This window comes from Alexandromys fortis, unplaced genomic scaffold (genome assembly GCF_014885135.2).
Source record: "Alexandromys fortis isolate MF-2015 unplaced genomic scaffold, M_Fortis_MF-2015_v1.1 scaffold_122, whole genome shotgun sequence".
In the NCBI taxonomy this organism is placed as follows: domain Eukaryota; kingdom Metazoa; phylum Chordata; class Mammalia; order Rodentia; family Cricetidae; genus Alexandromys; species Alexandromys fortis.
The window spans coordinates 1,404,029-1,416,023 of NW_026068004.1; the positions used below are offsets into that span (position 1 = coordinate 1,404,029).

Consider the following 11,995-nt stretch of genomic DNA (forward strand, 5'->3'; position numbering starts at 1 on the left):
AGAACCCTGAGAGGATTGTACGATAAGGTGGCGATGCATTTAAAGTATCACATATGTAAGATTTCGAGCTTTATCTTCTTCCTTCATCCTGTAAATAGGTTTGCAGAATTCACAGAAGCAGATTAGGTGGAAGCCATGTCAAAATACAAATGTGTGTTTCTTTTAGAGTTTCTCTGTGTAGCCCTGGCTGTCCTGGAACTCTCTGTAAACCAGGCTGACCTCAAACTCAGAGAACAGCCTGCCTCTGCCTCCCAAGTGTTGGGATGAAAGGTGTGTGCCACCACCAACAGGATAAATAATTTTGATTGTGTCCAGTTACCTTGTGATGTAACTTCCTGTCAAGTTAGAATTTGTTACATTTATGGACTGCAGGCTTGATACTGAGTGCAGTCACCTCTCAACTCAGTCAGTGACAGAACAGTTCTTTGCACCCCTGAAATATGAAACAGGTGTGGAGTAAAGCCTACAGCAGTAATCAGTGATGCCAGTTTGATCCTGCATGACAGAGGAGTTCAGAGATCCTTCCGGGTACAGGAGATCCTCATTTTATAAAATACTGCCTGATAAAATGATGGAGAAGGGAATGGTGCCATCCACCACTCATTCTTTAAGGGGGATTATTTGAGGGAAAGTGTCTCCCTCAAATTCCTGGAATTCCTTGTGTAGAGAGTCCAGTCATGGAGCTCTCTTTGCCTCTGCCTTTGTGCACCACCACACCCGACTATTTTGAAAGTGTTTGTTGAAGCCAGGCATGGCAATGCATGCCTACAGTTTGAGCACTTGGGTCACTGGGGAAGGGATGGATATTTGAGGCCAGCCTGGGATACATAATTATGGGGTAGCCTGAGCTGTAAGAACGGGGCGGGAAGACAGAAACACACTACTGAAATAGTTATTAGTTGGATATTGTAGGTGTGAATCACCATATTTGGCTTTTAGGAAATTTTTAGAGGCAAAAGAACTTGTTTCTATGCAGAGATACTTAGAACTCAACAAGTGATCATAACCTGGAATTTGATTTAGAGCAAAAAGGCTTCAGAGCTTGCGTGTTTGTTTATGTATGTACAAAGACACATGTGTATACCTAGCATAAAATATAAGCTTCCCAGCTCTCTTTTAATATATAAACTTCATAATAGGAACTAACAAGAGCTTGGTTAGAAGAAGCAAAATATTAGTTTATTCATTATTTCTATATTGGTATCTCAGGCCACAGAGAGCAGTCCCCAGTTACTTTAACCTCTACCTATAGGTTCCCTCGGTCTTACAGTCAAAAGTTCAGAGGAAGAGGGAGCAGCCTTTTATACAAAGTAGGGCTTTCAGAAAATTAAAGTTGGCCAAGGAAGTCTTTTTAAGCAAAAATTTGAAATTGTCACAACACCAATTCAGTGTTCAAATGTACAGCTGATAGGCAGATCTGTCGTGGGTTTGTTTGCTTTCCCTTAAGCAATTTCTGTACAAGGAGTCATTCATTCAAGAAAGAAATAGTTACTGAGCATCAACTTTGTGCCAGATCCCAGCCTCTTACAGTGAATAGAACTGGCACAGTGCCTGCCCTTGTGAACCCTACAGTGGCATGTGGGAGGCTCTTGTGAGTATATGATTATAAACTGACAAAGTGGATTTGGAGACCATTGGATAGAGTCGAGAAATACTTTAGAAGTAAAATTAAGACCTGTTGATAGATTTTCTATTAGAGATGTGTCAGTTATCCAGGATGACATGGAATCTGATTTATACAATTAAGTACAAACGGAACTGGACAGTAGTAAACTATTGTTTTCAAGACCAAATGTTAGTTTGATTTTGGGAAGAATAAATTTGAAGGGATGGGAAAGCAAAAGATACTGTTTAATTGAAATCATTAGGTTCAAGGTACCTGTAAGTTGTTGTTATATAAATAATAAGAAAACAGTTGGATGTGTGGATTTGAAGCTTAGAAGATTTAAGTTGAGAACCATAGTATTTATCAGAGTTAATAATTAGAGATAGATTAAATTGCCCAAGCAGGACACTAAAAGAGATAGCCAGGCATGGTGCTGTACACCTAACAATTAGCCTAGCACTCAAGAGGCTAAAACAGAAGGCTCATGAGTTCCAGGCTAGCCTGAGCTATATAGTAAAGCTTTATAATGGTATATATTTATATTTTATATTTTATTTATATTTTAATAAATCTTGCCTGAAGACCAGAGGCAAAGCTAAAATGGTGACAGACACCTTTAATTCTAGGATTTGGGAGACTGAGGAATAGGGATCTCTGTGAGCTCAAGGCTATCCTGGGCTAAACAAGATCAATGCAGAAACAAATCCAGGTGGTGGTGGCCTACACCTTTAATCCCAGTACTAGAGGGGATATAAAGTGGGAGGAGAAAGAGGCTTAGTCTACTTACTTAGTTTGTAGTTGCCCAGCCTTGGTAGAGGTAAGACTTCTCTAGTGACTTTGCTGCTTTGCTTTTCTGGTTTTTAGGTTGATTTATTTATTAATATACAAATAATATACCACTATAAAGCTTGTCTCAAATAAATAAGAATTGTAAGGAAGTCTTTTGACTAACATCCTCCATTTAGAGGTAAAGAAGAAGAGAAAGAGAACAAACATCAAAAAAAAATCAACTTGATTCAAATTGAAATGCAATGCAATACCACCAAAGATAGAAGTAACTACAGCCCTTACCAGTACCCACTTATGCCCAAATAAAAGCAAATCTTTTTTAATATTTATTTATTATAGATACAATAGTCTGTCTGCGTGTATGCCTGCAGGCCAGAAGAGGACACCGGACCTCATTACAGATGGTTGTGAGCCACCATGTGGTTGCTGGGAATTAAACTTGGGACCTTTGGAAGAGCAGGCAGTGCTCTTAACCGTTGAGCCATCTCTCCAGCCCCCATAAAAACAAATCTTTAAAAAATAGCTTGCATGTATTTGGTTTAATAGAATAAAAAGGGCCCTTCAGAGTGAGTTTGACACCTTCCTTTTGTCTTCCTGTGTCTCCATTTCTTTTTTGCTCTGTGTTGTTTTGTTTTATTGTTTTTTCCAGACAGGGTTTCTCTCTACATAGTCCTGACTACCCTGGAACTCACTCTGTAGACCAGGCTGGCCTCAAACTCACAGAGATCCACCTGCCTCTTTTCTGGTTTGTCCCTCCATTTCTTTTCTTTTTCTTGTTTTTTTTTTTTTTTCCTCCCAAGAGAAAGGAGTCATCTCTGAAACTCCGCCGGATGTGGAACCATAAGGGTATCACCACGGCATGTCTAATCCTCGCCATCATTAATCCCTCATAGTAGCCTTCATCTGTTCTCATCCTCTCCTTGGTTTTTCTTCAGATTAATATCTTTAGTGTTACAGAATAGAGATATGTGGCACTTGTGGTTTGTTTTTGAAACTGAATTCTTTGTAGTTTGCCTAACAAAATGCAATCTAATCAAGGTGTAGTATGCAGTGAGATGTACTGGTGATTTCAGTTTGTCCTGGGCTTTCCCCTCTATACCGACTCCCTTATCCAACCATAGGCATTCCTTTGGAATTAGATTCCTAACTATGGTGGTGTGATATATGGTCTGTTGTAGAACAAAATTAGCCTTCCTTAAACACTCAGTTCTTGCTTATGTTTGTTTTGTTCTCTTCCATTCTCTGTCGTCTCTGGCTTTAATAGACATACCTGTCTTTTTGAAACTGAAGGAACTTTGTATAGAAGAGAAAGAAAAAAAAACCTGAAGTATATATAGCCAGGTTGGCAAAATATGGCTAATTTTATGCTCTAATAATTAAGAGAAACCATTACTTAGGGATAAATATTTGACATTCTTTTCATTAAGACTGAATTTAGCAAAAGTATGTAAAAACTAAAGTTTTGGTGTTTGTTTGTTTTGTTTTTTGATTTCAAGATAGGGTCTCATGTACCCCAGAAAGACCTCAGATTCTCTATGTAACTGATAATGATCATGAACTTTCTGATCTTTCTCCCTCCACCTGAGTGCTGAGATTATAGGGTTGGTGGCTTAAACCCAGTTTTCAAAAATTCCATTTTTTGTTCAGACCATTGCATCTAGAAATGTCTAAGTTTTAACTGTAGTAAAGAAAAATAGGAATCTTGCTTACTATACTTTTATGCTCATTGTTTTAAATTCTTTTATTTCATGGTGTACATGATCCATGGTATCGTTTTTTGAAAGTATTTTATACCCCTATGTCTTACTCAGCACACGTGTCAGAGTTGTTAGGAGCATTTTTTCTTGTAGACAGGAGAGTACTGTTTCAAGATGATTGAATGTGGCCTGTGGCTCTGAAGCAGAATGAAATTAAATGGCCACAGGGGCATTAAGCTATGAGCTTTGCATTTTTCACACTGTTGATTTATTTTAACTGATTGAGTTACTCATCCGAGCCAGAAAAGTACATTGCCTATTGTCAGTGGTCAACCTGCTATTCTCCACGGCATGTTCCCAAGTTCTTAAGTACTTGTAACTTGATAGCACCCTTCCCTTTCAGGATCCATAGTATTTTAAGATGTAACACTTCACTATTCCCTATAGCTTTTATCATTAAAAATTAAGCAATTGATTTGAAAGAAGATACTGAGTCATTGAGTTAAAGACCTAAACAGTGCTGCTATAGCTGCCTCTGGGTGTATGCTACTAAGAGGATACATAAGAAGATGTGTAACTGAAACATGAACCCGTGTGTCTCCTTAGTATCTCACTGTTCTGATGCTTACATCAGTTCCTTGCCCTCCTTCATTAAGTTGTAACTCTCTTGAGGGATGACCAGATACTGCAGTGTAGAAGGCTTAATGTCCTTTAGAGTAAATCTGCTTTGTTTTATCTAGACGTTTCAGAAAGAACAAGTGGATCCTCTACAGGTGAAATTGCAGCAAGTGAATGGACTTGGCCAGGGATTAATTCAGAGTGCAGGAAAAAACTGTGACGTGCAGGGTTTAGAACATGACATGGAGGAGATCAATACTCGATGGAATACACTGAATAAGAAGGTGAGTGGTGAATGAGTGACTTGTGAAAGAGAAACACCGAAACCTCAGATTTTCCTTGAAACTAAATGCCAACAAAATTACAGTTGTTGTCATCTGTAATTACTAAAAGGATAGTAGTCTAAATGCAGCCCTCTTTCTTCTTACTGAGTTCTCCATGTCTGTGACACAGGTTGCACAAAGAATTGCACAACTGCAGGAGGCTTTGTTACATTGCGGGAAATTTCAAGATGCCTTGGAGCCATTGCTCAGCTGGTTGGCAGACACTGAGGAGCTCATAGCCAATCAGAAGCCTCCATCTGCTGAGTATAAAGTGGTGAAAGCACAGATCCAAGAGCAGAAGGTAAGTGGGAACGTAGAGACAGAGAACTGAAATGGCCACGCTGACAGACAGCACATTTGCTTATCACTTAAGGAGCAAATCCAGAGCTTCAGTAGAACCGTAACATACATCGTATTCTCCTGAGAAGAGAGATGGAAACTGATTTTCAGTGGTTTTACTATGGCATTTGTTAGACTGAGCAAGTTACATATTTCCTTATGTGTTGTGTTTTAAGATCAGCAGTATTTATGTTATATGTCATGTATGAGTTGTCTATATTTTTTGTCTTATTTGCCTAATGCTAGCATGTTAATTATACATAACACTGGGTTTAGTTATGACATTTTCATTCATGTACATAATATATTTTGATCACATTCGCCCTCCATTGCCCTCTTGTCCCTGTTCTACTCATCCCTTTCTTCCCACATAGCCCTACTTCTGCTTTGTGTGTATAAGAGAGACCTAGTGAGTGTTACTAAAAATGTTTACAGGAATATGGGTACCTTGCCAATGGCTGTACTACTTAAAAAAAAGTCTTTCCCTCTCCCATCTGCTGTTAACTATATCAGATCTATAGGAAGGGTAGGATGAGCCCCTCGCATTCTGTGACAGGGTGTCAAGAAGCCAGTGTTAATATGGATGTATACATGTATCAACATGCACACACACACACACACACACACACACACTACTTCCTCTGGCTCTTACATTCTTTCCTACCTTTCTTTTATAGTAGTTCCTAAACCCAGGGAGAGGAGATGGATAGATGTCTTTATGGCTTGGAATTCAGTAGTCTTTGACTTGTTTGTTTCAGGGTCTCATGTAGTGTGATGGTCAGCAACATTATGTTGCTGAGGATGGCACTGGATTTCTGATCCTCTTGTCTCCACCTCCCAAGTGCTGGGATTATAGGTGTGAACCTCAGCTTTTGTGCAGTGCTGGGGATCAGACTTCATGCATGCAGAACCAGCACCGTACCAGCTCAGCTCTTTGTCTCTCCAGTCCTCTATTTATATTTTTGTTAGTTTAATTTCTGTTTCATTGCAGTTTTGCTTTTAAATTTTTTTATTTTATGACAGGCATGGTGACACATGCCTTAAACCAGCTCTTGGGAGGCTGAGGCAGGAGGATTTTTTTAGAGTTTCAGGCTAGCTTTGACTACATAGCATAGATCATGTTTCAAAATAGCCAGGTATAATGAATGTACACCAAGGGGAAAAATTTTATAAACCATGTTTATCTTAAAAGAAATTTGGGATTTTTCTAGTTTTAGTAAAATATAATAACAAATGAAATTTTGTATATATACAACATACAAGATGATATTTTGATATATGCATATAATACATTGTGAAATGGTTGCCTTAAGCTAATAACATAACTGTCATTTCATATCCTAATGATTTTTCTGTGTGATTTTTGTCTTTTGCTTGTTTGTTTTCTGAGACTATGGCGGGCTTAAAATTCAGTTATGTGGACAGGCTGGCCTCAAACTCACAGAGATCCACCTGCCTCTGCCTCCTGAGTGCTGGCATTAATGGTGTATATCACCACTCCTGGCTCATGTACTTGTGTCTTAATTCAGAGGAAGTTACCTGTCAATAATATAGTGACAGCCATGGTACTATTAAAAAATTGAAGTGAGTGGGGTGGTGGTAGGAACTATACTGTCTCGTACTTTTTGAGTCAAGAAAGCTTCAGATTTGCCAACATGAGTTGTTTGGGTTTTTGTTGTTGTTTTTAAGATAGGGTCTTATTATGTAGATCAGGCTGGCCTCAACTCATAGTGGTCCACCTGCCTCTATTTCCCTGGTGCTGAAATTAAAAGTGTGCGCCACTACAACTGGCTCTTGTTTTATTTTTAAATGACCCTGTGTTGTTACTTTCCTTTCTCTTTAAACATATATGTCACAGTTGCTCCAGCGACTCCTAGATGATCGAAAGGCCACAGTGGATATGCTTCAGGCAGAAGGAGGCAGAATAGCACAGTCAGCTGAGCTGGCTGATAGAGAGAAGATCAACGGACAGCTGGAGAGTCTTGAACGTAGATGGACTGAGCTCCTCAGCAAGGCAGCAGCCAGGTAAGGGACTTGAGTCGTGTTCAGAGGATTATTTTGTCCTGTGTTTGGTGGACAATTACTGAAGTGCTTTAAAAGCTCTCGGATAACTCAGGGATTGCTCTGGGGGGTGTTCAGTAACTTATTGACAGGTGATAAGTGTTTAGAGATAATCCATGTATTACTCTCAGAAACTGAGCTGTAGTTACTAAAAAGTTCTGAGGCTGGAGACTGCTTGCTGTGAGTGGTGGCTCTGCCGTGGCGAAATTGCTGTTCCAATAACAGATGCAGTAGCCTACAATCTAGCCAAGTTATAGTTTGAGTTTTTAGGAAGTTCTTTTTCATATATATAAACTATGTTTTAATGTTTGTAATTGAAACTTGTCATGTTTCTGTTCTGTTATTTTATACTAATATTTGATTTTTTTTAATATTCTCAAGCACTAGTCTGTGATACTGTTAAAATATATACACATTCAAGAGATATATAGCTATCCTCTATCTCAAGTATATTAATAAAATATGCTTGTAAAGTGTAACTTGGAGAAAGTAGATGTTACGTAAAGTTTTACTGAAATACATCACACAGTCCAAGTCTTTTTATTTTTATTTCATTTTATTTATTTTGCCAGTGCTAGGGATTGTACCTAGGACTTCATGCTGGTCTACTACTGCATGAGCCAGTAGTACCAGAACAGTCTTCTCAGCCTGTTCAACGCACCCAACCCCAGCATTATGGCATTTCATTACTAACTTGGTGTTCATACAGATCTGTGGTTATTTCCAGGTTCTCTGTCTAAGACAGTTTCCCCTCTCCCTTTTGTAATTTACAGTATTCTTAAGATCCAAGCTTAGTGTGGATATTATATAAAATTTAAGATTCCAAATGGCCTGTAAAGTGTGGGTGTGTGTGTGTGTGTGTGTGTGTGTGTGTGTGTGTGTGTGTGCGTGCTAGTCTTAAATTTGGACTCAGTACAGTTTTGGCTTGAAATTGCCAGGAGCCTAATTGTGTTGACAGAGGTTTCTGTCCCTTATTATATCTGGGACATAATTGGATTTTTGAAACTGGGGAAGGACTTCTAGCTCATAGAATTGCTACTTTGGTTTTCTCTTCACTCATGTGCAGAGATAACAAGCATAGAGTAAGACATAAAGACAGTTGATTTGGGGTTCCTTTAAGTTTTATTTATTGTGGCCATTTGTTCTGGTGGTGCACATCCTACATTCCATTCTGATATGTGGAAGGTAGTCTAAAGAGGAGTGCTAATAGAGCTCCTTCTATCCTTAGCCTACTACTACTTATGAGGTGACTGGAGAAATATTTGTTTAAGCCGTCAGTGTTAGCTTTCTCTGTTTTAATCATGAGATAATTATCCAACCCACCTTAGAGACGGACAGTGGAAAATAATGCAGCGAAAGCTGCAACCACAAAGCAGGGCTCCCTACCAATGTGTTCTGTTTACTGTGGCATGCCTGGGAAGACGCTCTTGTACTGATTTGATGCTCCATGACTGTTCTGCCTGAGCATCTTGTTCTGTGTATTTGTGTAGGCAAAAACAGCTGGAAGATATCTTGGTTCTGGCCAAACAATTCCATGAGACAGCTGAGCCTATTTCTGACTTCTTATCTGTCACAGAGAAAAAGCTTGCTAACTCGGAACCTGTTGGCACTCAGACTGCCAAAATACATCAGCAGATTATTCGTCACAAGGTAGGAAGGTGTTACGATAGATGAACACAGGACTGGAGACAGAAACTGAAAAATGAAAGCATTCTCTAGAAAATGTTTTATGGAGTTTTTATTTTAAAATAAGATCAAATTATTAGATGGAAACGATACTTTGAGTTGGAATAAGAATAGACATTGCCTCATAGGCTAACAGCAAAGGAGGAAAAACAGCTTATGTGCTACTTTTCATACTATTTTTGCCATGCAACAGGTGAATTTTTATTTTAGTTTGTTCTGTTATTTGTTATTCATTGTTTCATGTTTGCTTTTCATTTATTTATTTATTTGTTTGTTTGTTTGTTTTTGTTACTCATTTTTTTCCATCTGGATTTTCAGGCTCTAGAGGAAGAAATAGAAAACCATGCAACAGATGTGCACCAGGCAGTTAAAATTGGGCAGTCCCTCTCCGCCCTGACATGTCCTGCAGAGCAGGGTAGCATGTCAGAAAAGCTAGATTCATTGCAGGCCCGATACAGTGAGATTCAAGACCGGTGCTGTCGGAAGGCCACCCTGCTTGAGCAGGCACTGTTCAACGCTAGACTGTTTGGGGAGGATGAGGTGGAGGTGCTCAATTGGCTGGCTGAGGTTGAGGACAAGCTCAGTACAGTGTTCGTAAAGGATTACAGACAGGATGTCCTGCAGAAACAGCATGCTGATCACCTGGTATTTGTGTTTTCATTCTATTATTTATGTTACTGAATTATTTTGTCACTTTGATATGTGTTTTTCTTCATTTCTTTTTCTTTTAATTTCTCTCCCCTCATTCCAAACACTTCAACTTTATTGTATGCATAATAAATTTATGCATATAAGCGCATAGTTGAATTGGTGCCAAGTACTCATTCTTTTTGGATAGGTCCAGGAAAATACTTGTACTTAACAAGCTTAGCTGATGATTCTAGAAGATCATACAGGTTAGAGTCAGGGCCCGTCTCACCTGCAGCTTGTGATTTCCATCATTGGGATTGAGTAATGTAGCAGTAGATTTTTGAGTAGATGAGAGCATACTGTAATAAAACCATATATATCTAAATGATATCCATAATATCATCATGTAGTTGAAATAGTTCTGAAATCCCAGGGATTCTGTGTCATCTTATAAAATATTCTTGTTTCCATCTTTTTTTTTTTTTAAATTATGTGTCTGTGAGCGCAGAGGCCAGAGGTGTCAGATCTGTGGAGGCAGAATTACAGTGGATGTAAGCTGCCTGTGGTGGTGGTGGTGGGCACCAAACTCGGGTCCTCTGGGAGAGCAGTGCATGCTCTGAACTGCTGAGCCGTCTCTCCAGCTGTGTTTCCATTTGCTTTTATGAAGTCTCTTTATTTTTAATATAATGGGCATTTTTGCTGTATTTCATTTCTAACATTCTTGTGTTTAAGTTTAATACTGATAGATTGGTAAAGCTGATTTCATCCTAAATCTTTTCTCATTCAGCACAAAAGAGAGCTTGCCTATAAAGCATCTCTTAATTGCCTTGAATAATCAAATAGAGAGTAACCAAAGAAATAAATAAGGGAATTAAATATTTGATTTTAAACAAAACTGCTAACTCGTCTCTTTAAATGCTCTTTTTTAAAATTACATTTTTATTGAGGTTTTTTAAATACGATCTTTCCTCATTTTGCACAGCTATCCTCGTCCTTTTAGAGAAATTACGTTTTTATTGAGGTTTTTTAAATACGATCTTTCCTCATTTTGCACAACTATCCTCGTCCTTTTAGAGAAGGCTCTCACATCTCCTCTCTTTGGTTTGCCGTATTTTTGGGGTTAATGCTATTTTTTCCTTTTCAGGCCTTAAATGAAGAAATTATTAATAGAAAGAAGAATGTAGATCAAGCTATTAAAAATGGTCAGGCTCTTCTAAAGCAAACTACAGGTACTTTGAAAAGTGTACCTCTTAGCACCTCTGTGGTCTTTTAGATTTTTATTTTATGTGTTGAATGTTTTGCCTATATACATATATGTGTATCACATGTGTGCTTGGTTCCTCAGAGGGTATTGGATTTCCCTAGAACTGGAGGTATGGGTAGTAGTGAACCACCAGATGTCCTGGGAACCAAACTGAGGTCTTCCAAGCCCCACCAACCTACCTCTCTAGTCTTAAAGATCATAAGCGCCCAGCACTAATCACTTCTCTTGGTCTATGAGAAACTTGGTATTCAGTGACTATGACTGTGTGCTCCAGGGAAGTTGGTTATGTGTTCATTTCCTGCTAAGTCTTTTGAAAACTACAAGACTTAGTTATTTTATATCTGATTATAGAGAGCAATTCCTCCTGCCTCCTAATACACTGAATGCTAGCATTGTCTGTAAAGTTCTAGAAACACCTGCAGTTGGATTAAAAACTTAATCTTAAAAGTCTTATGCGGTCAGGTTTATTTCAAGTTAACCGTCAGTTTGGGATATTAGGATATAAGTCAGCACCGTAGCAAGGAGTCTATGAAATTTAAGCTGTTAAAGACATGATTGAAGAGAGTTCCTTCGTGTGAACAGTGCTGTGCTGTTTTTCCCAGGTGAGGAAGTGTTACTTATCCAGGAGAAGCTGGACGGAATAAAGACCCGTTACGCAGACATTACAGTCACTAGCTCCAAGGCCCTCAGAACTTTAGAACAAGCCCGGCAGCTGGCCACCAAGTTCCATTCTACATATGAGGAACTAACTGGGTGGCTGAGGGAGGTGGAGGAAGAACTGGCAGCCAGTGGAGGACAGTCTCCCACAGGGGAGCAAATACCCCAGTTTCAGCAAAGACAGAAGGTAAGCCATAATTTTACACTGTAACAAGGAAAGAGGTTTCATCTTTGAAGTGTGTTTCCTTACCTTTATCTTAAATCTAAACCAAATGTGCTCCTGCTTTCTCTCTTGTTTACTCATGACAGTAAAATTTGTCATATA

At 38.8% G+C, this 11,995-nt stretch overlaps 1 protein-coding gene across 11 annotated transcripts in view; it reads left to right on the forward strand.

Moving 5' to 3' along the window:
• Macf1 (microtubule actin crosslinking factor 1) overlaps positions 1-11,995 on the forward strand; it is a 329,723-nt gene that overhangs the window by 273,673 nt on the left and 44,055 nt on the right. For all 11 annotated transcript variants that reach the window (XM_050161305.1, XM_050161307.1, XM_050161311.1 and 8 more), the window contains 7 exons: positions 4,833-4,994; positions 5,164-5,334; positions 7,231-7,397; positions 8,924-9,083; positions 9,438-9,764; positions 10,894-10,978; positions 11,616-11,857. In XM_050161305.1, the coding sequence (XP_050017262.1) occupies positions 4,833-4,994; positions 5,164-5,334; positions 7,231-7,397; positions 8,924-9,083; positions 9,438-9,764; positions 10,894-10,978; positions 11,616-11,857 (1,314 nt within the window). The remainder of the gene's footprint in view (positions 1-4,832; positions 4,995-5,163; positions 5,335-7,230; positions 7,398-8,923; positions 9,084-9,437; positions 9,765-10,893; positions 10,979-11,615; positions 11,858-11,995) is intronic.